The sequence below is a fragment of the Myxocyprinus asiaticus genome, chromosome 46, assembly GCF_019703515.2.
Source record: "Myxocyprinus asiaticus isolate MX2 ecotype Aquarium Trade chromosome 46, UBuf_Myxa_2, whole genome shotgun sequence".
Lineage (NCBI taxonomy): Eukaryota > Metazoa > Chordata > Actinopteri > Cypriniformes > Catostomidae > Myxocyprinus > Myxocyprinus asiaticus.
The window spans coordinates 14,550,526-14,578,045 of NC_059389.1; the positions used below are offsets into that span (position 1 = coordinate 14,550,526).

Sequence of the window (27,520 nt, forward strand, 5' to 3'; positions counted from 1 at the left end):
TCCAAGAATGTTAACAGTTGAGTGGAAGGAAAAAGTGTGGAAGAAAAAGATGCACAACCAACCGAGAGAACCGCAGCCTTATGATTGTCAAGCAAAATCGATTCAAGAATTTGGGTGAACTTTACAAGGAATGGACTGAGGCTGAGGTCAAGGCATCAAGAGCCACCACACACAGACATGTCAAGGAATTTGGCTACAGTTGTCGTATTCCTCTTGTTAAGCCACTCCTGAACCACAGACAATGTCAGAGGCGTCTTACCTGGGCTAAGGAGAAGAAGAACTGGACTGTTGCCCAGTGGTCCAAAATCCTCTTTTCAAATGAGAGCAAGTTTTGTATTTTATTTGGAAACCAAGGTCCTAGAGTCTGGAGGAAGGGTGGAGAAGTTCATAGCCCAAGTTGCTTGAAGTCCAGTGTTAAGTTTCCACAGTCTGTGATGATTTGGGGTGCAATGTCATCTGCTGGTGTTGGTCCATTGTGTTTTTTGAAAACCAAAGTCACTGCACCCATTTACCAAGAAATTTTGGAGCACTTCATGCTTCCTTCTGCTGACCAGCTTTTTAAAGATGCTGATTTCATTTTCCAGCAGGATTTGGCACCTGCCCACACTGCCAAAAGCACCAAAAGTTGGTTAAATGACCATGGTGTTGGTGTGCTTGACTGGCCAGCAAACTCACCAGACCTGAAACCCACAGAGAATCTATGGGGTATTGTCAAGAGGAAAATGAGAAACAAGAGACCAAAAAATGCAGATGAGCTGAAGGCCACTGTCAAAGAAACCTGGGCTTCCATACCACCTCAGCAGTGCCACAAATTGATCACCTCCATGCCACGCCGAATTGAGGCAGTAATTAAAGCAAAAGGAGCCCCTACCAAGTATTGAGTCTATATACAGTAAATGAACATACTTTCCAGAAGGCCAACAATTCACTAAAAATGTTTTTTTTTATTGGTCTTATGATGTATTCTAATTTTTTGAGATAGTGAATTGGTGGGTTTTTGTTAAATGTGAGCCAAAATCATCACAATTAAAAGAACCAAAGACTTAAACTACTTCAGTCTGTGTGCATTGAATTTATTTAATACACGAGTTTCACAATTTGAGTTGAATTACTGAAATAAATTAACTTTCCCACGACATTCTAATTTATTGAGATGCACCTGTAGTATTCACAGTCATACATGATTACTTTAATCAATGAGTGAATGTGTCAAATAATAGGACGGTTATTGAGATTAAGTGAGTAGTATTTGGCTGGTCATGTGATTCTAACATGGCAGCCCCCATGTGTGGACCCTCTCCAGGTAGGGCTGCAACTAATGATTATTTTGATAATTGATTAATCTAGCGATTATTAGAATGATTATTTGACTATTCGGTGATTATTGCGACTATTCAGCTTCTGCCTGACTTAAAAGGTTTTATTAAACGTGCTTGCTAACAATAAAGAGGACAAAATCATCTTTTAAAAGTACATCTAAATGACAGTCACTGAATTAAAGGAAAAAATACTTTTTATTAAGTTTAATTCAGTAAAAAAAAAAAAAGAAAGAAATACTGCAAAAACTCCTATTGTTATCAAGTGTTTTTGTCTTGTTTTCCATTTAAAACTGTCTAAAAATTCTTAAAACAAGATACATTTAGTTGAGAAGCAAAATATAAGATATTTAGACCTGCTTTAAGAGAATGTATCTTAAATATAAGTGTGTTTTTTCACTTGGTTATACTTCTGCAAGTGCAGTAAAGACAAAATATACTTATATTCAAGATCTGTTCACTAAAAGCAAGTCTAAATATCTTATATGCTGCTTCTCAGGTGAATGCATCTTTTTTTTAAAAGGATATTTAGATATTTTTATTTTTAATATTACATTAACTTTCTCAGATAACAATTTTTTCTTCTGCAGTATAGCTTCTGAAGAAAATGTATGTTGTTTTAAAGGAGTTTTAGATTTTTATATTGGAAAACAAGTCAAAACAAAAACAAATCAAAAACTTATTTTGTTGCCGTGTATAATGGGGTGAAGACTACACCTTTTTGCTCACTTCAATCTATCTTTAACTAGAAAGAAACAAACTCTCTGTTATTAATAAAGCTCGATATTGTCAATTTTCTTCACAATAATAAACTCATAGTGATATATTATGATTCGTCGCAAGCCATCACGTTATTATCTAGCTGCAGCAAAAGCACGCTTGAGGGATGAGCGTCCCCGTGACAGAGTGAGAATCAGCCGGGTGCAGTTCGTCACTCGAAGCTGTTTGGAAAGTTTAGTGTGCGTCAGAACTGTTAGCTGTGTAATTCTTCCTCTCCTCAGTCAGGCGCGAACTGCAGTGCTGCTCTCGCGCGTCATCATTACAGTTTAATGTGATCTCAGGTTACGTTAAATGAGATCAAACGACTGTTCGACAACAAACATTTTTGTAGACAATTTTTATTGTCAACGTTGTCGATAACGTCAACTAATCGTTTCAGTCCTGTCTCCATGTAGAATAAAACAGCTTTTATAAGTGGAAACTTCATTTTAATGTGAGTGGTCATGATTTTATTCATATAATGCAAAATGACAATTCATGTCTTTGGGAGTTTTACTGAGTGCACCTTTAAACTCAATCGACAGCATTTGTGGCAAAATATTGATTCCCACATAAAATGATTTAGACTCATCCATCCTTTTCTTCAAAAAAATGGCATCAATTTGCAGAGTTTAAGACAGAAATGTGAAGCTTATATTTTTATAAAAGCACTTACATTAATTCTTCTGTTAAAACTTGTGCATTATTTTAAATGTAAAGTTGTTTAAATAGTCATTTTTAGGGTTTGTTGACATTACATCGTCATGGCAACGAAGTTGTAAAATTGGCTATAACTTTACACAGAAAAGGTTAGTAAGCGATTTTATCACACTAAAATCATGTTAACAAGCATATTGTTTATGCCTTGTGGCTATCCACCTTTTTCCTGAACACGGAAGTGATCCACGATTAGACTGTTTTCAATTTCCGGTCTCCAGTGTTTTCACTCGCATCTATGTATATTCGTATCAGGTAATGTAATGTTTAAGGTATTTGTAAAAACATGCCGATACTTCACAGAGTTCAGATGACCATTTTTTATAGACAGTGCCTCACCTGAGTGTGTAGAGTGCGTAGATGACATGAAGCGATGGTCAGAGATAAGTTACATTGATATCATTAATTATTTGAGTTGTTATGACAGCCAACAATGGCACAAGTTGAGTCTGAAATTCATTTTTACACCAAATAACACTTAAATGGTTGTTGTTCTTCTCTGGATCGCTCGTTTTGGCAGTTTTTACTTGGCATCTCGTGACCAGAAATACAAACAGGCAGTTAGAATCATCATGGCACTGCCCAGTGGTTGCTCAGGAAAATGTCTCGATTACATAGGTAACCTCGGTTACCTGAGACGAAGGGAATGAGATGTTGCGTGCTAATGCATGTGGGGAGTTGTCCTTCCACACAACCTAACTGAAACCTTTCTACAGTAACGCCGATATTCTAATATTGTCTATGGTGTTTGAGCCCCGTCATACAGTATGAATTAACCCCTTCACAAACTCAGTCGGGAAGGTAGTTTATTTATAATGAAAGTGCTTGTACTTTCTGGTAAATTACAACGGCCTGATGCAGGCGGTTGTGTAAAATGATGGGGAGCCCATACTTAAGGGAAGGGACTTAAGTATATGTTTGGGTTGTGGGTTTAGTTTGTATACGTCTAGGTTGTAAAACCTTGCGAATGTGTTTTGAGAAGACCATCCTGCTGCAAAACTTGTAAAGACACACTGTTCGTCCATGCCCATGAGGTGGCCATGCCTCTAGTTGAGTGTGCTTTAACACCAATTGGGTAGATCTTACCCTGCGAACGAGAAAGTTTTTGCTTGGAGATGGACATTCCTTTCGTGCGTCCTCCATAGCACACAAAGAGCTGATCAGACAGTCTGAACTGGAGGGTGTGCTCAACGTATGTGTGTAGCGCCCGCACAGGACATAACAAATGCAAGGATAAGTCACCGACCAGTTTTTCTGAGGCCAGAGCCAGCAGTAGTGCGGTCTTAATAGAGGGCATGTGCAAATCAACAGAGTCCAAAGGCTCGAAGGGGGGCCCTGCGAGCGCTTTTAGGACCAAAGTTAGGTCGGGACCATTGGGAAGCTGTTGTGCATGTGCAAACTTTATTGCATGTGATTAATGTGAGACACAGAAAACAACATATTGAACAACATTTTGAACAATAATATTCCTTTCCAATGGGAAAGAGGGGAGCAGTATTGTGTGTATGGAGTGCTTTGCTGCACGGGGGTATAGCATCATTCACTGACCACTCACCTGTAGCAGTGAGAGACATGACATAGTCATCATCCCCAGCATCAGAACCACCGAACGAGACGAGGCCATGCGCTCCTGTGGAGGGCCGGAGCTCGTCACGCACATAATGTATCAGCATAGACGCATTGCATGGAGATTGAGGGGCTCACGGGGCGTGTGTCGGCACGAGGACCACCTCAAGTTCATCCTGCTCGACCTCACGGACCCGCCGTGCCTCCTCGTGTGACCCCTCAGGTATCAAAGAAGTGGCGGGTGGGAGGGCGTGGGAGGCTGAATCGTCCCTCAGAACATCTTGAGACTCATGCCCTCGCAGTGAGGGCAGTCTGTCTCCACGAGAGCTGACTCTGCGTGAGCGCAGCCCAGACAGAGAATGCAGCTCTCATGCTGGTCTGATGACGGGATGTGTCTCTTGCACAAGGAACACTTACGGAACGACATCTTTAAAAAGACGTGAACACGTAAGCGACTCTTTTATATATATATATACACACACACTTCACACAATATACAATATACAGTTGCTTTGTAAGGATACACAACACCTGCCGAAGCCAACACCAGTGAAGCATCAAGCGGCGATGCGGAGTGATGTTCGCCAGAGCACTGCAGGGGAGCGGAGAGTCTTTTCGTTGCTGTAAAGATTCCGCCCACTGACTTGTGTAGTCGACAGCGAAGCAGTAGAGGGCTTCTAGACGAGAGATGAATCGCTGTCTTGAAGGAAAAAAATTCTGAGGAATGGTGTTTGTGTACCTGCTTTTATAGCGGACATGGTGGGGCTCAAACACCATAGCCAATATTAGAATATTGGCATTATAGTAGAGAGGTTTCAACTAGGACGTGTGGAAGGACAACTCCCCATATGCATTAGCACACAATGTCAAGTGTACTGAGTCGTAAGGGAACTGTGTATACTTTTGAAATAGAGTTTATTTTAACGTTTACAGATTGGCCCCATTCACTTCCATTGAAAGTGCCTCATTGGAACCCAGATTTTTGCCTTTTTTTTTTTTTTTTAAGAAATGGAGGAGCAAGTCAAAATGTAATTTTGTGGAGTTTAACTTGTATTGAACCCGTGACATTGCTTGAATCCTTAAAGATTAATCTTCTAAAGAAGTTGCTTGATTTTGGAACTATGATATCTCGTTCTTGGCTCTGATTGGTAGTTTGCATGCCATTTTCTGCTTCTATTGGTTGAGAAACGCACATTGGAAATGAGCAAAAGTAATGCAGCATAAGGTCTGAGCTGTCCCGTTCAAGAAAAGAGTGACCGGCCAGTGAACGTTGTCAGTGGGAATAGTCTCGGCGCTGTTTAGCAAATCTAATCCACGGCAAGCTCAACAAAATGGAGATCGAGAGAGAAATAAAGAAGGTACGCTTATTATATCCGGCGACTGGTCACGGTCCGAAAAGTTAGTTGAAAGCGAGAAACATACGGCACCGCCCAAAATGTAAACCCATTGCCTTTGTTATATATGGCGAAATATTTGGCTTTAAAAGTGTGCCACAGTCCAGGGGAAAGTATTGGAAAACTTGGTTACGTTTATTAAGAAATAGGATGTGGTTAATTCAGAGGAAACAAAGCATAGAAGATTCAGATACTTGTTGTTTTGGTACTGTTTTTATTTATGTATGCATTTTATTTGGCTTTGTTTGTGTGATATGGATTTTGTTCCCTTAAATGACAGACAAGCTGAATGTTATAGTTTATTATGTTTTATTATACAAAATCATGTATTTGTCTTACAGGATTTTTTTTTTTTTTTGCAGCAAGTCATGTTGGTTTCTTTCATCATAAAATGCAACAATACAACATGTCAACATAATGCACCAATACAACCACAGGTCAAGTTGTATAGTTGGAGTGTAGTGGTGGTTAAGTTGTCAGATATGTTGTGACATACATAAAGTCAGTTAACACTATGGAAGAATAAGATGTGAAGTTCCTCTATTTGAAAGCTTAAAGTAATAGCCAGTTTCTCATGAATGTTACATTTTAAAGATTTGATAATGACATTTACACAATTCAAATTGCAACACAGAGTGTGGAAAGAGGTGAAAAGTGGACTACAAGTAAGGAAATGATTAATAAACATTTAATTGAAGACATTTTTAATGTCAAAGGCAGAATGTTCAGTTCAAGCATCATTGATAGATGCATTGATATGTTTACTTTTTATTTCTGCCAATAGACGTTTTTAAAAGCGATAAGCTGAGACATGCTCTCCGTTCTCAGGGCCATAAATCAAAGGTGTAAGATTTCTGAAACAGTTATTGTAGGTATTTATTGGTATTAGTTACAGGTTTATGAACCAAAAAGCTTAAATGGGCCTTACAGACTTTCAGTGCAGAAATCTGCCAGAACTTTTCAGATTGATATGGTACCCCTGGAGCAGATAGGGCCCAACAGTGGCATCTTGGCAGTGCTGGGGCTTGAACCCCCAACCTTCTGGTTAGTAACCCAGAGCCTTAACCACTGAGCCACCACTGCCCCATAGTGCTTCTCCTTAGAGAGGAGATGTGCAGAATCCTTCAGGCATTCTCCATACAGTTCTGGTAAATACTTGACCTTATAAGGCAGTCTTCCAGATCAGCTGGCAAATGGTTGAGATTTGAATAAAAGTGATTAAGTAAATACTGGAATATCTTGTGAAGTGATTAATATCAGCTGTTCAGGTTTCTAAAATACACATTGCACATGATTCTCATGCACATCAAGTTGGACGTTAAAAAAAGAGTAATAGAGTATTTTAAGTGGTATTCTTTCTTTTTTTATCTAAACATCATGTAAACTCTCCTTCAATCTTCATTGTACGTTTTGTTTTTAAGTCTGCAGTATAGTAGTTGGACATTTAAAGAGACACGCAATTGATCATGTATCTAGGGAGCATTATTTAAAATGTTCTCCTTATGACATCAGCCTCTTTATGGTTGTGTATTTTGAAAAACAGACCACAGAGAAATTATTTATTCATGTATGTTGGCTTTGGTACCATAATGAAAGCAAACGCAGACAGGTTAAAGTTTTTTTTTTTTTTAAGCATTTAAAATCTAACTGAAAGTGATTGTGTCATTGATATATTCAATATGCTTACTGTATTGAGGTCGGTCTTGTCTTTCTTGCATCTGTTAAAGGGTAAGTTCACCCAAAAATGAAAATTAGCATCATTTATTCACCCTCGAGTGCTAAGACTTTCTTTCTCCTGTTGAACACAAATGAAGGTTTTTAGAGGAATATCTCAGCTCTATAGTTCCATACAATGCAAGCCAATGGTGATCAGGCCTTTGAAGCTCCAAAAATTTTACTCATTTTTCACTGTACATCTCTCCATTGCAGTCTTTAGGCATAATCATGATTTCAAGCTCGATTACACTTCCTATTGCTTGACGCATGTGCAGAGCACTAAATGGCGCTATAGGAAATGTAATCGAGCTTGAAATCATGATCGCCAAAGAGACTACTGTCAAGATGTACCGTGATAAAGGAGTTACATTTTGGTTTGTTCTCAACCAAAACCAACTGGATTGCTTCAGAAGACATTGATTAAACCACAGGAGTCATATGTATTACTTTTATGCTAACTTTATCTCTTTTTTGGAGCTTTTGGAGTTCTGGTCACCATTCATTTGCATTGAAAGGACGTATAGAGCTGAGATATTCTTCTAAAAATCTTCATTTGTGTTCAGTAGAAGAAAGTCTTACACATCTGGGATGGCATGAGGGTGAGTAAATGATGAGAACATTTTCATTTTTGGGTGAACTAACCCTTTAAATATAGACAAAAACAGCAAAGCAGCAAATCCAAAGCTTAAAACCTAAGATTACCTGTCATGTTGACAGTATTCTTTGACTTTTTTGCAAGCACTGGTATATCCTTAAAGAAATTAAAATGTAGTTGTGCTGAAAACATGATTTGCTCATGTCTCTAGTGTAATAAGGCTGTGTTGTGTCAACAGATAACCCTGGGACATGAGATTGGAGCCGGAGCAGCCTGTCTGAAATGCAAGGACAAGTGTGAAGGCTTTGAGCTTCACTTCTGGAGGTTTGTTTCCAAAAAAATAAATTATAAAATGTGTAACTGTACTAAAAATGATATTAAAGGAATAGTTCACTCACAAATGAAAATTCTGTTATCATTTACTCACCCTCATGAATTTACAAACCTATATAACTTTCTTCTTTGAAACACAAAGGAAGATGTTAGGCAAAATGTTTGCCTCGGTCTCCATTCACTTTCATTGTATGGAAATAAGATGCAAGGGCAATGAATGGTGACTAAGGCTGATATTCTACCTATCATCTACTTTTGTGTTCCACGGAAGAAAGTCAAATGGGTTTGTAACAACATGAGGCTGAATAAATAATGACGGAATTTTCATTTTTGGATGAACTATCCCTTTAAGACTCATTTATTTATGTGACTTGCATGTCAGAACACCGTACAGTTACAGTACAGTAGCTTTCTGGAAAATATGACAGGTAAAGTTTGTGTACTGTGGGAGAATTCTGACCACTAGATCCACTTGGCCAGTTTTCCTGAAGAGAGAACCACAGGTGCCAGGTTGCTTGTCCCAGAGCTCCGTCACTATAGCAGTGTTTCACGCCATTCCCAAGTGCTCTCTTGTGGCTTCAGGAATTCTTTGAATGAAAAGAGGTTAAGGTTGGATGCAGGTCAATGGATGCAGATCCAGTGACTCAGACAGTCATTATAGACACCCACTTCCTGATCTTTAATCTTTAAAGCACAAGTCTTTCTCTTGTAAATCACATTGAAAGAAGGCGTCTACTAAATAGGGATGGGTCACGATGGTCAACTAGCCATCCAACAACCGACTATTTGTGTCAGTTAGTGAGGTTGACTAGTTTATATAGATGTTTTCTTATACACTCACTGAGCACTTTATTAGGAACACCTGAACATCTGCTTATTCATGCAATTATCTAATCAGTCAATCATGTGGCAGCAGTGCAAATCATAAAATCATGCAGATACGGATCAGGACCTTCAGTTAATGTTCACATCAACCATCAGAATGGGGAAAAAATTTGATCTCTTAACCCCCCAACTGTGGCATGATTGTTGGTGAGAATTTCTGTAACTGCTGATCTCCTGGGATTTTCACGAACAACACGAGTTTACACAGAATGGTGCCAAAAACATCCAGTGAGTGGCAGTTCTCCGGACAGAAATGCCTTGTTGAGAGAGGTCAACGGAGAATGGCCAGACTGGTTCGAGCTGACAGAAAGGCTACGGTAACTCAGATAACCACTCTGTAAAATTGTAGCGAACAGAATAGCATCTCAGAATGCACAACACGTCGAACCTTGAAGCGGATGGACTACAAGAGCAGAAGACCACTTCGGGCACTTTATTAGGACCATAGTGTTCCTAATGAAGTGCTCAGTGAGTATTTTGTGTGTGTGTGTTTCCACCACCGCAATAAAACAACTAAACTAACTAAATAATGGAACTTTTTTGGTAGGACAAACAAAGATATCAAAGATTGACATGCGGAAACATTTAAAGCTTCTTTGGATTCCTGGCTACAATTTATGTTGTAACAGTTGCCAGAAGGCATTATTCCATCTCTTTGGTTTTCATTGATATGTAAAATAGCTGAAAGTTTCCTTAGAGGGGCCATGTTTTACACTTTTGTTGCATTTTATTTTTCTCATCCAAGTCTACTTATAATGTTAATCATGGTTTTTTACACCATCTGTAAAGCCGTAATTATTGACCATTTTCCACCCTCTCTCTAACCTATAAATTAAACAGGCTTGCTACTCTATCTTTAAGACTTGTATATGTAAATGGGTCTGAATTACCTATTTTTGCAGCTTAGTTTTTATAAATAGTCTGGGTGGATTTCCTCATTATTGTTAGAGTATGTTTATATTGTAAATCAAAATCTTTTTTTTCAAAAGAGCAAGGAAAATCCTCTTCCATGAGATGTCCCCTTTAAACCTCACAGTCAACTTGCACTCTAAAATAGGATACTCTTAATGTTGTGAAGAGAAATGTTCTTCTAAAAGTCATGTAGCTTTTTTACAGAATTCTTGTAGTGTTTCAGTTTGCAAAGCCCACACTGCTCTTAATATAAACATTGAATGTCTGTGCATGTTGTAACCTGAAGTGTGCAAACAGCAATCCAAACTGGTGATATAAGACTCTTAAACTAAACAAAACAGACATCATTTAGAGAGACAGCTTTTCCTACAGGCACAATATGCTACTTTCTATATTTGTCAATCACTTGGAATTTAAAATACAATAAATAAGTTAACACTACCATCTTTTCCCCCCAGTATGCTGCTGTTTGGTTTGGTTCTTCCCATAGCTATTGACCATTTTTTGGAACTACAGATGGGAATCAGTAAAGACCTGGCAATATGAAATTATACTAGATGTCTGAGTCAAGATACAGTAATATTGCAATTCTTTATAATTAGTGTAATATTGCGATATTTTACTTGCATGTTTTTCATTCATTTTCATTGGACAAATGCAACTTTCTGCTTTACTTTCGTAGAGCCAGTGAAGTATAGAGCATAGTCACGGCAGTGTCAACAACAGTAAGGAATAGTGTATGTGGTTCCAGTATGTTCACCATTGCAAATTTAACTTTTTACAGAAAGTTTTGCCGGAACTGCAAGTGCGGTGTTGAGGATCATGATGTGCAGCTAGAGACAGAGGAAAATAAGAAGGTGGGGAAGCTTTTCGAGGACACCAAGTACACCGGCCTCATAGCTAAGCTGAAGAAAGATGGCATTCCCTCGTACAGAGGCAACCAAGTCACCATCTGCATCCCGTCCCCCACCATCAGCACTGCTAGTCCATTTCATGCTGCCACTTATATACCCGGCTCCAGCCAGACCTGCACCCCGACTGCACAGCCTTCCCTTGCCCCGCCTACTCATGCTCCACCTGCTGCCACCAGTGTCACCCCAGGTGCCGCAGCCCACACCCATGCTTGCCCAGGAACAGTTTCTGGAATGGGCCATACTGCTACCCCAGGAACTGGCCCTACTGCTGCATCAGGATCAGGCCGTACTGTGGTCTCTTCAACTGTTGTCCCAGCTAAAGGTCATGGTGCTGCCAATGTTGTGGTCGCAACCCCCACCGCACTGCCTGCCAAGACTGATAAGGTCAAGTCCGTCACCTATGAATGGGCTCCACCTGGAATCAACCATGGCTTGGTGAGTCTCTCTGTTTTAAAATGCTGAATAGATGCAGATCTCCATATTACCCTACAAAGCCTTAGTTTAATCACTTAGTTGTTTTGACAAAATGTGTAGTTACTGTGTTTTGTCTTTGGAGGACAGCAGCATAGTGTAACGGTGGATTTTGATAGATAGATAGATCTAAATATTTGTTTTATTAAAAGTGTCAAAATTAATGTGTGCTAAGGTATCTACTTCCACAAGAGGTCACTGTTTTCAACTTTTATGAGACACTACAATTTTCAGGCTTGCAGTGACAAGATAAAAATGTTGTCAGAAGTTTCCTCACTTTTCCTCTTTTTAACTGCTGTAATGATACAGTACAATGCAGCCTTTTTTCAATCTTGCCAATAGTTAATGCATCAGTTTAATGGTGTTTAATGTAATTAAAAAAGAAAAACATCAAAATGCTCTTGAGGGTTAATTTTACCTTCAGCCACCACATCTGGGTCAAAAAGCCTCCTTAATATCTTGTAATTTTGTTTCAGTAGAGGAATAGTTCTCCATAATCAGCTGCAAAGGTCTGGCTCCATAATGCTACTTTTCACCATCCAGTCAATTCCTGATGGATAACACCCAAGTCCCGGCCTCACAACTTTTCTTGTTTCCTGTGTCACTTGGAAACACTTCACATATTGGAAGTTAATGGGTTGTGAATGTTATTTCATGTTGTCATTTCTCTCCTCTCAGGCTCTGCACTACATGGAACTCCTTCCTCCGGAGCGGCGACCCATCTCTGGTACGGCGGGAGCAGATTACCGTAAGAAGCAGATGGCCAAACAGCTTCCAGAGCATGACCAAGACCCAGAATACTGCCACGAACTTTCTCCTAGCGAGGTCAATCAAATGCACCAGTATGTCCGCAAGTACAAGGATGAGGCGCTGGGTATAGGCGACATCACGCTGCCTGAAGAAATGGGAAGACAGGTGGGTCTAGCTGGGGAAAAGGGGCCTCAAGGCCTGGGGACTGGAAGCAAGCCTGGTGATGGAACAACAGGGAGATCAGAAGGTGGGACTGATTCAACACCTGACAAAGGTGATTCTGTTGCTACCATGGGAAAGGTTGGTGTCCCAGGGGCTGTTGGGACTTTACAAAGTGGACCTGCTGGAAACTATGTAAGTATGCCCTGATGACTTTAAGAAGCTAAATACACATTCATAAGGTGGCTTGCAAAATCATGATTACCTTTACCAAACATTTGACTTAGCAAGATTAATGCTTATATACTGTATGTGGTGGTAGGAGAAATTTGTAATAGTTCCCTTTGAATTATGCACTTAACCCAACCTTGTTCTAAGGGGACTGTCCCTGTAATGAGCATGCTCTGAAGCCAAATTTGTTTCTTCTGGACGAACTAAGCACCCTAGGCGAACAAAGCCAGCATTTATACCACGCGTGGTGTCGTTTTAAAATTAGTTAGATTGTGTTGAAAATCATATTAAAAAAGTGTACTTCTGCACAATTTCGAAAAGACAGGCTTCAAAGTTATACATTTTTTACTATAGTAACCCATGTAATTACTCCACAGCTGGCACACGTGATTACAAATTAAAAACGACACCTATGATTAGTTTTAACCTATCATCAATGCTCTTCATCTAGCTGAGTTTGAGTCTCTGAACATTTCAGAGATGAGCACGCACAGGAGAAATATCACCAAACGAACACCTTGGCAGAACAAAAATGTCACTGCTTTTCAGCATCATTTTAGGCAAACTAAAAGAAGCCTGTTTGTCCAGTTAGTATAAATGAGACTTAAAGGTGCACACAGTAATTTGTTCCTCATTAAAAAAGATTAACTCCTAAAGACATGCATTGTAATTTTGCAATATATGTAAGAAATCATGAGCACTCACATTAAAATGAAGACTCCAGTCATATCAGTAACCTTTTAAAAGCTGTTTTATTCTACAAGGAGAGGGTCCGCACATGGGGGCTGCCATGTTAGAATCACATGACCAGCCGAATACTACTCACTTAATCTCAGTAACCGTCCTGTTATTTCACACTTTCACTCATTGATTAAAGAAATCATGGCTGACTGAATACTATATTTCTACAATGGCATCTAAAACTGAAAACTATTGATTTTAAATGATGCTGCATCCAAGCCACTAGGTGTCAGTGTCAAGTCCAAGATGACACAAAGACAAAAGTTACTGAGTGCACCTTTAAGTATGCTAAATAACTACTTACAAATAGAGACTGATTGGTGAATGTTGCATGTCATGGATATAGTTTTCATTGTTAACTAACTTTTGTAACTTTATTAAATGATTATTTCTTTATATCTAAATAACCCGCAATCCAATTTATATTAGTTTAAATGTCATCATCCATTAATAAAAAATCTCCAGTTGGAACTATCCAGCAGAAGTATTTATTTCCACCACATGTGCACCACGGGAGACTTCTCTTTCTCCAGTTCTTATCTCCTGGTTAACATGAGAGGAGTTCAGATGCAGCCAAGCTTCTGTTAGTCAGGCAGTTGGAATGAATGTGATGTTTTTCCAAAATCTTCATAAATTAGCACACTTAGACCCTGTGGTTATGTTTGAGCTCTGGTGGATTTTTCCTAAATCTAGTATAAACTTGAATTCTCAGGATGAAAACATATGTATGCCATTAGCTGAATGTTGTTGAGTGTATTTCTAAATTCTCCTATTTGCGATTTCCATTCTGAACTTCGCAAACGTTTTTTTCAAAAACTAGAGTTCTGGCAAATTTGGCACTCATTATTTTCACATGCAAATGAGCTTTTGATTTGCTGCAAATTATTGCCAGAATTTTGCTGCTCTTCACCAGTAGAGGTGAACCTGCAGCAAACCTTTGGCATCAATGGACAATTAGCCGTTACTGGCAAACTCTTCTATGGCAAATCTTTGGACATAATGAAGAGTTTGCCAAAAAGCTCATTTGCATGTCAAAATGAGTTTATCTCTCGATTTTTGTAAGTACTCCCCTGAGGAAATGAATTGTTATATTTTAGGGTTGCTCAAATCCCTGAACCTAAGTATTAAACTTTTGTGCTTAACATGCTAAAAACCCCTCAGAATACTGCAAAACAATATGCTAAAAACACTCAGAAACCCGAGCAACCACATAGCGACACTTTAAAAACACTCAGAACACCTTATCAACCACAGAGCAATTGCTAAAAAACACTCAGAACACTCTTGCAACCACATAGCAATGCACTAAAAAACACCAAGATCAACTTGCAAAAAACCCCAAACAATCAGAACACCTTAGCAACCGCATAGCAACACTCTAAAAACCACTCAGAACACCCTAGCAACCGCATAGGGGCATGCTAAAAACCACTCAGAACACCCTAGCAACCTCATAGCAACACTTTAAAAACAATCAGAACACCGTAGCAACCACAGAGCAATTGCTAAAAACACTCAGAACACCATAGCAACAACAGAGTAATCACAAAAAACCACTCAGAACACCATTGCAACCGCATAGAGACACTTTAAAAACACTAAGAACACTCTAGCAACCACATAGCAATGCACTAAAAAAACACCAAGAGCAACTTGCAAAAAAACCCAAACAATCAGAACACCCTAGCAACCGCATAGGGGCATGCTAAATACCACTCAGAACACCCTAGCAACCACATAGCAACACTTTAAAAACAATCAGAACACTGTAGCAACCACAGAGCAATTGCTAAAAACTACTCAACCACCTTAGCAACCACACAGCAACACTTTAAAAACACTCAGAACACCATAGCAACCACAGAGTTATCACAAAAGAACACTCAGAACACCATAGCAACCGCATAGCTACACTTTCAAAACACTCAGAACCCCGTAGGAACCGCAGAGCAATTGTTAAAAAACACTCGGAACACTTAAGCAACTACATAGCGACACTTTGAAAACACTAAGAACACTCTAGCACCCTTACAAAAAATCTAAACTTGCCGCAAATTTGCTGCTCATTATTTTCACATGCAAATGAGCTTTTGATTTGCCGCAAATGTTTGCCAAAAGTTTGCAGCTCTTCGCCAGTAGTGGTGGATCTCCGGCAAACCTTTGGCAACAATGGACAATATGCGGCAAGTTTGCCATGAACTCTCGATTTTCTTAAGGGCAACCACATAGCAATTTATTAAAAAAACACCCAGAACATCTTGCAAAAAATCAAAACAAAAAAACAATCAGAACACGCTAAAAACCACTCGGAACACCCAAGCAACTGCATAGCGACACGCTAAAAACCACTCAGAACACCCTAGTAACCGCATAGTGAGATGCTAAAAACCACTCAGAACACCCTAGCAACCACATAGCGACACTTTAAAAACACTCTAGCAACCACATAGCAATGCACTAAAAACACTCGCAAAAAAACAACAAAAAAACAATCAGAACACAGTAGCAACCACAAAGCTATAAGCTAAAAACCACTCAGAACACCCTAGCAACTGCATAGCGACACGCTAAAAAAAGCTCAGAACACCCAACCACATAGCGACATGCTAAAAACCACTCAGAACAACTTAGCAACCGCATAGCAACACTTTAAAAACACTAGTAACACTAGCAACCACATAACAATGCACTAAAAACACTTATAACAAATTGCAAAAAAACAGTCAGAACACAGTAGAAACCACATAGCTAAAACCAAGCAGAACACCCTTGCAACCGCATAGCGACACGCTAAAAACCACTCAGAACACCTTAGCAACCGCATGGCAATGCTGTGGCAACCACCCACAACACCCTAGCATCGTGGCAGCAATTCACAATTTCTTCTTACAATGTAAAACAGGGTTTCTCAATGGGGGCATTCAAAGGATGCCAGGGAGCACTGAGAGCAAATTAGTAGAGAGGGGGTGTTAGGTTACAAATGGGGGGGCGCTTATCACTCATAATAAAATCTATTGTCAAGTTCCTCTTTGCATTGAAACGTTTATCTAGACTTGGAGTATAATAGTTGGTTCTCAATTATACGGGTTGGTACGCATTTGTACCACGGTTCATCTGATTTTGAAGTCTAGCGATGCATCTGAAGTATCTGGTTTAGCAGTGTCAGGTGGAGGCACAATCTCAGCTAATGCACCTGTATGGCTCTGTAGATGGATACGGCTCAATGGACAGAGCAGCACGAGGCAAAGCAGATGCGCTTTTACTCGCAGACCGGTCTCGATCTCTTAAACTCGCAACTTTGCGAGAATCAGTGGGAAGCAAGGTTGTTCATCAAAAAAAGGATGAGAACCACTGATGTAAAAGTCAAGTTGTTCAGTGATGTTTCTGCCAAACTGAACTCGCTGCCTGATCTCTGCCCATAGTCATGCCACCGGTGCCAGCTGCCCATGAAGAAGGGTGAGCCAGCGGTTTACGCCGAGCGAGCAGGCTACGATAAACTCTGGCACCCGGCCTGCTTCGTGTGCTGTACCTGCACTGAGCTGCTGGTGGACATGATTTATTTTTGGAAGAAGGGCCAGCTGTACTGTGGCCGGCATTACGGAGACAGCGAAAAGCCAAGATGTGCAGGTTGTGATGAGGTAAGTGGGCTTACCGGAAATTGGGGTTTAGAGAGCCTTATGATAAAGACTATTTTGATCTATTTGCTTTATTTAAGATTAAACAAGACACATTGTATGTAAGTAAATTTGCCAAGTTTGATATGTTTTAAACTGAACACAAAGTCAAAATTGGCCCTTTTCACTTAATTCACTTTCCTGATCACATTGTGCACGATTCATTGTAACATCCTGATTCACTTGAAAATGTGTCATATAATGCAAGAAAAATTGGGTTGCTAATGCCATTTCATGTGTATCTTTGTTTTAAGTGTTGAAACAATAGTAAATGCAGTTTTGTCCAATGCTCTAAAATTGTATTTAAACACAAGAGGCTCAAAGCACATGGCAAAGGGGAAATTTGTGTGTGTGTGGTCTTCCAGCTCATCTTCAGTAATGAGTACACCCAGGCAGAGGGCCATAATTGGCACCTGAAGCACTTCTGCTGTTTTGATTGTGACTGTGTGTTGGCTGGAGAGACCTACGTCATGGAGAAAGAGAAGCCCATTTGCAAACCCTGCTACATGAAGAACCACGCTGTGGTAAAGATGAGAAATTGCTCATTCTCTCTGTCTCCCTCTCTTTCTGTCTGCTTTCCTTTCGCAGTTAGACAGCGGCCATGTGAATTATTAAGGCTAACATTTAGCTGCTACTCATAACAATTTACCTTCAGAACATACTCTATATATTTTACTAAAATGTTTAAATACGTTAAATCCGAGTTTTAAACTTATAAACTGTAATGCAATTTTCAATATCAAGTTTAAAAACATCTGTTTTAATGTTCTTATGCTTTCCAAGATGGATGGATTGCAAAACTAGAGTCTTTAGGAAATGTAATAAATCTGAAAATAAAATTAAACTAAAATTTGCTTTGAAAGAATGTTCCGGGTTCAATAGAAGTTAAAGGGATAGTTCACCCAAAAATGAAAAAAATTCTCTCATCATTTACTCACCCTCATGCCATCTCAGATGTGCATGATTTTCTTTCTTCTGCAGAACACAAACAGAGATTTTTATAAGAATATTTCAGCTCTGTACGTCCATACAATGCAAGTGAATGGGTACCAAACCTTTGAAGCTCCAAAAAGCATAATAAAGGCAGCATAACAGTAATCCATTTGACTCCAGTGGTTTAATCCATGTCTTCTGAAGCGATCCAATCAGTTTTGTGTGAACAGACCATTCCTTTTTCACTGTAAATCTTGATATCAACAGTCTCCTTGGCGATCATGATTTCAAGCTTGTTTACACTTCCTAGTGCCTTCTAGCGCTCTGCAAATGCGTCAAGCACTAGGAAGTGTAAACGAGCTTGAAATTATGATCGTGCCTAGAGACTGCAATGACAGGATATATACTACGAAATATTTTTTTAAATTTTGGTCTGTTCTCAATCAAAAACGATTAGATTGCTTCAGAAGACATGGATTAAACCACTTGAGTCTTATTGATTACTTCTATGCTGCCTTTATATGCTTTTTGGGTCTTCAAAGATTTGGTCACCTTTCACTTGCATTATATGGACCTACAGAGCTGAAATATTCTTCTAAAAGTCTTTATTTGGGTTCTGCAGAAGAAAGAAGGTCATAGATGTGTGAGTAAATAATGAGAGAATTTTCATTTTTGGGTGAATTAATCCTTTTAATAAACAACATTTGCGGCATAATCTCCATAAAAATTTAAACTTTATTTAAAAAAAGCAAAAAGCTCCATTACAGTAAGGCACTTACAATGGATGTGAATAGGGCCAGTGCTAAAATACACAAAAAGTATAGCCACAAGACGTAATTATTATACATGTTTTATACTCAGCAAAAAAAGAAACATCCTCTCACTTTCAATTGCTTTTATTTTCAGCAAACTTAACGTGTAAATATTTGTATGAACATAAAAAGATTCAACAACTTAAGACATAAACTGAACAAGTTTCACAGACATGTGACTAACAGAAATGGAATAAGGTGTCCCTGAACAAAGGTGGGGATCCGGGCTCTTCGCTGGCCATGGCAGAACACTGACATTCCTGTCTTGCAGAAAATCATGCACAGAATGAGCAGTATGGCTGGTGGCATTGTCATGTCAGAATGAGCCTGCAGGAAGGGTACCACGTGAGGGAGGAGGATGTCTTCCCTGTAATGCACAGCGTTGAGACTTCCTGCAGTGACAACAAGCTTAGTCCGATGATGCTGTGACACACCGCCCCAGACCATGACGGACCCTCCACCTCCAAATCGATCCCGCTCCAGAGTACAGGCCTCGGTGTAACGCTTATTCCTTCGAAGATAAACGCGAGTCCGACCATCACGCCTGGTGAGATAAAACCACAACTCGTCATTGAAGAGCACTTTTTGCTAGTCCTGTCTGGTCCAGACGAAGGTGGGTTTATGGCCATAGACGACGTTGTTGCCGGTGATGTCTGGTAAGGACCTGCCTTACAACAGGCCTACAAGCCCTCAGTCCAGCCTCTCTCAGCCTATTGCAGACAGTCTGAGCACTGATGGAGGAATTGTGCATTGCTGGTGTAACTCAGGCAGTTGTTGTTGCCATCCTGTACCTGTCCCGCAGGTGTGATATTCAGATGTACCGATCCTGTGCAGGTGTTGTTACACGTGGTCTGCCACTGCGAGGACGATCAGCTGTCCTTCCTGTCTACCTGTAGCGCTGTCTTAGGCGTCTCACTGTACAGACATTGCAATTTATTGCCCTGGCCACATCTGCAGTCCTCATGCCTCCATGCAGCATGCCAAAGGCATGTTCACACAGATGAAGATGGGCATCTTTCTTTTGGTGCTTTTCAGATCAGTAGAAAGGTCTTTTTAGTGTCCTATGTTTTTATAACTGTGACCTTAATTGCCTACTGTCTGTAAGCTGTTCGTGTCTTAACGACCGTTCCACAGGTGCATGTTTATTAACTGTTTATGGTTCATTGTACAAGCATGGAAAACATTGTTTAAACCCTTTACAATAAAGATCTGTAAAGTTATTTGGATTTTTACAAAATTATCTTTAAAATACAGTGTTCTGAAAAAGGGACGTTTCTTTTTTTGCTGAGTTTAAATTATTTTACTGTGATAATCACTTACAACCATATCTGTTTAAAGTTATATATTACAGGTTATATATATTATAAATAGTACAATATAACAACTTCGTTAACATGACAACTTCATGCTGTAATCCCAGCACTGGAAATAACTTTACACAGATAAGGTTAGTAAGATCAAAATCATTGCAAATATCATGAACATTGTATAGTCAGAACCTGATGCAAAAGTTCATCAATGTTTTCATGACCGTTTTATCTTGCCCACTTTGTTGTAAAGCCACTTCGAGCAGCCAAACAGTTTCACAGCTAGTTTTACAACCTCTCACTTTGTTTGAGTATCATTCAAGCCACGCCAAAAATGGAAGCGAATTACAGCAAAGGGGTAGCTATTAAAACTATCAGGCTCTGCATGTGTTTGTCAGCCATGTTAGTTCTGGAGCAGGTGAAGGAGATTAGGGAAGTGTCAGTGACATGATAATCAGAGTGAAGGGAGGGCGAAGGCACTCTTAATGTACCCGTGTGATATCAGACACCACCCTTCCCCTCTCAGCATCCGCCTGTTCTCTAACTAACGGCTATTATGACTCATCTGTTTGACATCAGCTTAGAAAGGAAAGCTTCCCTCCAAGTAGATCACATTTCTGGCAATATTTTACACTACAGTGTCAATTGTCGCGTTCACACATACAGTCTTTTCCAGAAAATTACCTACAATTTCCAGTTTAGAGGTCATGTGTGAACACCGTGCTTTTGAAAATACAGGCAAATTTTGCTCTGGCAATTTTCCTTAATGCAAAGTTGTATCATTACCTATACATTTATTTATTGATAGTATGTGTGAACAGCACATTTAGTACATTTACCAGTAAAGGCATCCCAACGATTTTCCTGTAATTTACCTGGTTGCGTGTGTGAACGGTGCTCATGTTACAGATAACATGTAAATCTAGTTCATTACAATAGCAATAAACATGTAGTGGTGGTGTTGTGGCATAGTTGCTAAAGGTTTAGGGCTTGTTGCCGGAAGGTTGCTGGTTCAAGTCCTGCTAAAAACATGCGATAAACCAGTAGAACTTTTGTTTATGTCACAATCATTTGCATTAGTTATATTACTCAGATCTTGTATGTCTTTTTACTTCACTTAGTAGTGCATACATTTAATGTACTATTCCATGTGAATACACAATTGATGCTATGTGAATGTGTGTCCCTCTGCATCCAAAGTGTTGTGCGGCCTGTCAGAACCCCATTGAGCCTGAAGCCCAGCGCGTGTCGTATGGAGAGCACCATTGGCATGCCGAGCCCCAGTGCTTCCAGTGCTCCTGCTGCTCCAAGTGCCTTATGGGCCAGCGATTCATGGCCCTGCAGGGAATGCTGCTGTGTTCCGTGGAGTGCAAGAAGATAATTTCTTCCTAAAGGAGCACCCTGGAATTCCACTTCTGTGAAATTATAGCTTTACCCCAAGCAGTGTTTAGAGCACAGCAAGACAGTATTCGTGTTAAAGCAATATGTTCATCTAAAATGAATATTTTGTCATTATTTACATACTGTCATGTAGCTCCAAACCTGTATGACTTTCTTTCTTCTGTAGAACACAAAATTAGGTATTTTGAAGAATCTTCACAGAGATCTTTTCTTTGTTTACAATAATTCATAGTGACCATAGCTGTCAAGCTCCAAAAATGACAAAAAAAACAAACACTATCTGCAGAACACAATCGAAGATGTTTAGAAATATATTTCAGCTCAGCTTTTTACTATTATTAATTCTCGTCTCTGCCCAGTAGATGGAGATATGCACAAAGAATGCGAATCGCAAAAACAAAAGAAGAATGTGAAAGTGAAATTGGAGATTGATCGTAAAAAATTACTTAAATATTGATCTGCTTCTCACCCACACTTATATCACTTTTGAAGACATGGATTTAACCACTGGAGTCATATTGATTACTTTTATGCTGCCTTTATATGCTTTTTGGAGCTTCAAAGTTCTGGCCATCATTCTCTTTGTATGGACCTACAGAGCTGAGATATTTTTCTAAAATCTTTGTGTTCAGCAGAAGAAAGTCATACACATCTGGGATGGCATGAGGGTGAGTAAATAATGAGAGAATTTTCATTTTTGGGTGAACTATCCCTTTAACTGAGACTTGCTACAGCAGTACACATGAGTATACACTGCCAAAATCTTCTTTAATTGAGAAAATCAATGTATTTGTATGACCAAACATACTTCCAAATTCTTCCAAGCCTTTATTTTAAATGATTTTTGGGAAATAATAAGCAATACATTGGAGAAGCTAATTGTGAACTAACCTAAAGTTATCAGCTGTGGCAGTGTCTTTATGAATAATTTAGTATTAATAAACAGAAGCATTGGTGGCTTTTGTTTTTTGGCTACTGAAAAAAGTCTTCCTCATTCTTTGATGCATTTTCCTTACTTTCTTTAATTGCACTTTATTTTTTCCCTTTCACTCTGTAATCTAATAAATGTTTTGTAGTAATATGAGTGAATTTCTCCATGTGTCCTAATTTTCCACTTGTGGTTTATCCATATTTCCAACTGTGACGTACAAGTTCACAATCTCAATGGACCATTATTACCCTCATGTTTGATATCTGGGCTTTTTTACACCATTGAAAATTCCAATCCAGTCCGGCACTTTTGAGGAAAAGTTCACTGACAGCCTGTTGTCTTACATTTAGCCTTGGAAACCGGGCACAATTCAAGGAAGCCCGGTTCTACAGGTCTCCATTGTCTTACTTAAGCAAACTTAAGGCTGTGACATCATTTCCTCCTATCTTAACTGCCAGAGGGTGCTCGAGGGGCTCGGCTGTTTCAACTCACACCACACAAGGGTGGAGTTTTCCAGGAGGGAATTCTTTCCTTCAATGTCACCCTCATGCTGGAATTTGCATGGTGCATTCCCTGCCAAACACAGCGCACAAAGATACACATGCTCAAACAATGCCTCCTTAGCACTTGTTTTCCCCGTGAGCAAGAGATGATCTGTTGATTTATAGCTTCCCCAAGGTGATGAAACCCAGATGCAAAGCAGTTTTGCTGCTTAGCAAAATTATAGCAGAAGCACATTCATGCCCCACACGTGAAGAGTCAAGACAGGCTGGAAAGATTATCTAAATTCCTGCAGGATTTTACTGGTGACAGCAGAAATGTGACAGCCAAGATGCTGGAATTACATCCATTATTCATGAAATGGTTGAGCTTGTTACAGACACTTGAGAAATGGCAGAATAGCAAAAACCCACTCAACCACTAATCTGAAAATGAGGGGATGTGTCCCCCTCAATGTCTGTGGTTGTTATGGACATTGTCAAACCAGCAGAACAACCAAAAGCCTCTTAGATTGCTTCTAAAATGAAACAAGCTGAATGATGTGTTCATGTACAGTGACAGAGCTCCAAGGAGTAATAAGCAATATGTCAACAGTGTGTGTGGATTCTACTCTGTGTACTTTGACTGTATTTCTGTAAAAGCGTTGTTTAGATTTTGTTTTTCAATTTTTATGATTAATGAGATGATTCATGTCTCTTCAGCTTGCCTGGCACTAAAATAGACACTTGTTTTCACAGCAGTTTACGTGTGAACACCTGTTTCCTTCAAGTAGGTATAGCTACAGGCTGGAGACCTCCAAATGGAAATGGAATCTCCAAAAGAGGGCGGGGTTACTTCAAAAGGGGGCGTCGCTTCCACTCACGGTTAAGGTTAGGGAAAGGGTTAGGCTTGGGGCTCCCTATGTGTTTAATGGCGAGCAATGCCTGCAGCTATATCCTTCTTGTTTCCTTTGCGGCCATAAGCTTTACCAGTAACTTCACTATGTGGTCCTGCAGGGGGCGCTCTTTCACACTCCAGAAACAGATGAACGCCACTTTCCCTCATTATTTACAACTGCAACTGACAATCTCCCGAATTTTGTATACGATTAGCGTCGTTAGTACGGTATGTGTTAACTATACACTCACATAGTATAAATAATAAATGTGTTTTTGATTTTTCCAAATAGGACAGGTTCTTGGATAAACATTCTTTTTGGCACTGGACAACATTTCTGTTGTTGAACAACATTCATAATTTCCCTGATTTCATCAGTAGTTTATGGTAAGTGTAGGGTTGGTATTAGGAGCTATGCCTTAGAAAAAAAACTACACTAACAATAGGTGACACTCTGAACTGTATCGCAAAAGCAGTTTTGGCGGGAACATTTAGCATATTAACTGTCAGAGCTTGCTATGGTCACAAAAAAAGGAAAAAAGTTGACACAATTGCAAACAATTTTGGAAGTAATAGCAGTTTACCAAGTAAGTATTTGACCTTTAACATCATTTGACCTTTGTTTTTTGTTTTTTTGTTTGTTTTTTTTATGTTTACTGATGTACTGATGTAAATTATTATTATTATTATTATTTTTAAATATCAACTTTAATAAATTTGTGCCAATTAAATTTTACAACACTGAAAAAATATTTTAGCTTTTTTTTTTTTTTTTTTTTTTTTTTAAGATTTACGCATTTAAATGTAATAATAAAATTCCATCAAACTGAATTGTGTAATTTTGAACACATTTTTTTATATATATATATTTATTTTATTTAGTTAAACATAATTCAATTTGATGGAATTTTGTCATGATTTTGAAATGCGTAAATCTTAAAATTAAATATATACTCTGATGAGCCAAAACATTATGACCACATGCCTATGATGCTGTTGGTCTTTCATGTGCCACCAAAACAGCGCTGACCCGCCAAGGCATGGACTCTACAAGACCCCTGAAGGTGTCCTGTGGTATCTGGCACAAAGACATTATCAGCAGATACTTCAAGTCCTGTAAGTTGTGAGGTGGAGCCGCCATGTATCAGACTTGTTGGTCCAGCACATCCCAAAGATGTTTACACACACAATCGGATTGAGATCTGGGGAAATTGTAGGCCAGAGAAACACCTTGAACTCTTCATCATGTTCCTCAAACCACACTCCCTACACCGACTTGTCTTCCCACAGTGCATCCTGGTGCCATCACTTCCCCAGGTAAATGGCGCAAACGTACACGGCCGTCGCATTCCTCAGACGTGACACATTCAGTTTACCTGGGGAAGAAATGGCAGCAGGATGCACCATGGGAAGAAGGCAGGCTGAAGGAGGCAGTGTGATGCTCTGGGCAATGTCCGGCTGGGAAACCTTGGGTCATGGCATTCATGTGGATGTTACTTTGACACGTACCACCATCCTAAAGGTGTTGACTTGGCCTTCAAATTCCCCAGATCTCAATCCGATTGAGCATCTATGAGATGTGCTGGACCAACAAGTCCGATCCATGGAGGCCCCACCTCGCAATTTACAGGACTTAAAGGATCTGCTGCTAATGTCTTGCCAGATACCACAGAACACCTTCAGAGGTCTTGTGGAGTCCATGCATCGGCGGGTCAGAGCTGTTTTGGTAGCACGAGGGGGACCTTCACGATATTAGGCAGGTGGTTTTAATATTTTGGTTTGTGTAAGAGTGTGAGTGAGTGTGAGTATGTGTGTGTGTGTGTGTGTGTGTATAAAATGCAACGCTGGGCACCAGTGACATTTTTTTTTTTTTATATTCACACAATGTTGCCTATTCAGTAAATCATATATAAACTATGGTGATGAGTTTTCTGTGGTGTTCCATCATCAAACAAGATATTTCTTTTAAAAATTGTAAATTAAATATACTACATTTAATTATTTTGATTATACCAGCAAATATATCATCAACATGTTTAGTTCAAAATAGTCAAATTTCTCAGTATTATTTTATCAATATCAATGCTTTGGTTAATTTGTAGCTGCTTTTGTTTTGGAGATTTTCAAAGGTGCAGGACTTGCCCAGATGCTCCAGGTAAGTGTGTTGTGTGAAAGGAATGTGCAGATCTACAGGCTCCAGCTGACTAAAGAAGAGAGGGGAGGCAGAGAGGAGGTGCTATGTCAAAATGCAAGATAAATGTCAGCTGTCTCATTGACTGATAACGTTAACCAACAACATTCCTCCTAAAAAAGAGAAAGGCAGAGAGAGTTTGAAACATAACAGTGGCAGACAAGAAGGATTTCATGTGATGCCAGAATGGGCCAGTCTGTTTCATCCTGGAACACTCGTCTAGTTACCTTTGCAATATTTACTGTGCCATAACACCTTGAGACATCCTACTTTCTCCAACAAGGGATCAAGTGTGGGTGGTTAGCATGGTCCAGTTAGCCTCTGCTGTTAGAAACTCCCCAGCCCTTTATCATCTGGGCATGCTTGTACAAACTCTGGGCAGAATAAAGCAAAACCCTGGCACAACCCAAATGAACAATAAATCATATGTGCGGTTGGCTTTGGGATCTGTCGGCGGTCTTTTGTGCTTTTGTCTTGCTAGTACACTCCTCCTTTCCTGTCTTATTCATTGTATATCAAGTCTGATATTAAGGTGAGCTCTCCACGCCCACCTATGGTTTATTAGTCTATTGTTTGATGTCCTTACTCTGTCTATTTCTCCCTTGGTCTATCTCTTTTCTCTTTCTCTCTCACTCTAGAGCAGCAATTTGGAGAAGCCACACCCAGGCGCTAAGAGATAGCTCTCCCAAAACATAGTTGAGGAGGCATATGGTATCCAGTTTCCACAAAGACCATTTAAGATGAGCTGCATTGGCAAGTGGACACTACAGTACAATTCATTATTACCTGAGAGTGGCAAAAGTACTTTCCTTTGGCATGATGATCATTTATTTTAGGTAACACAAAAATGTTGTAAGCACAATGGATTAAATCGACATCACTCTCTTTTGAATATTTTCAGATTTAGATAGATGTTTTGGGATTTGGGTTCACTTTTCCCATCACTTGTGAAAAAAATATCAGCACAGTTATCAGCAGAGAGTACGTACTTACTGCCAGCATGCAGCCCAGTTTTTCTAGACACATTGACTGTGTTACAAGAGTATTACAAAACAGTTGTAGTGTGCATGCATCAAAGTGTCTGTATGGGCCATTGCTCAAAAGAGTATACTTTGAAAGGCTGAGCGCTCAATGCAAGTATATACCCTGGCCAAGAATTTATTATAAAATGTAAATTGTCCTGCACCGTTTGTGCTACGAATGTAAAAGATACCTCAAATTGTAAGGCTTGTTGAGGAGAGGTGTGCAATTACTTTTAGAAAGCAATCAGACCAACGAGATTTGCCTGGTGAATGATAAAACAGGACCGGAAAATCATAGAGACTTGGGGTGGGCTTTTATGAATTGGGCCAGTATGCAACCTTCCAGAACACCTTTGTAATCATCAGCAACTGCATAGCAACATGCTAAAAAGCGAGTTTGTGCACAGGCAAGC

General features: G+C 39.5%; 1 protein-coding gene across 1 annotated transcript; it reads left to right on the forward strand.

Annotated features, from left to right (window-relative positions):
* Nucleotides 1-5,550: 5,550 nt before the first annotated feature.
* LOC127436263 (testin-like) lies at nt 5,551-22,670 on the forward strand. The gene is made up of 7 exons (XM_051690309.1): nt 5,551-5,716; nt 8,302-8,387; nt 10,978-11,542; nt 12,257-12,682; nt 16,882-17,097; nt 17,499-17,657; nt 21,386-22,670. Exons 1-7 carry the CDS (start codon nt 5,690-5,692, stop codon nt 21,575-21,577), a joined length of 1,671 nt encoding a protein of 556 aa, XP_051546269.1. The 5' UTR covers nt 5,551-5,689; the 3' UTR covers nt 21,578-22,670.
* The last annotated feature ends 4,850 nt before the right edge of the window (nt 22,671-27,520 follow it).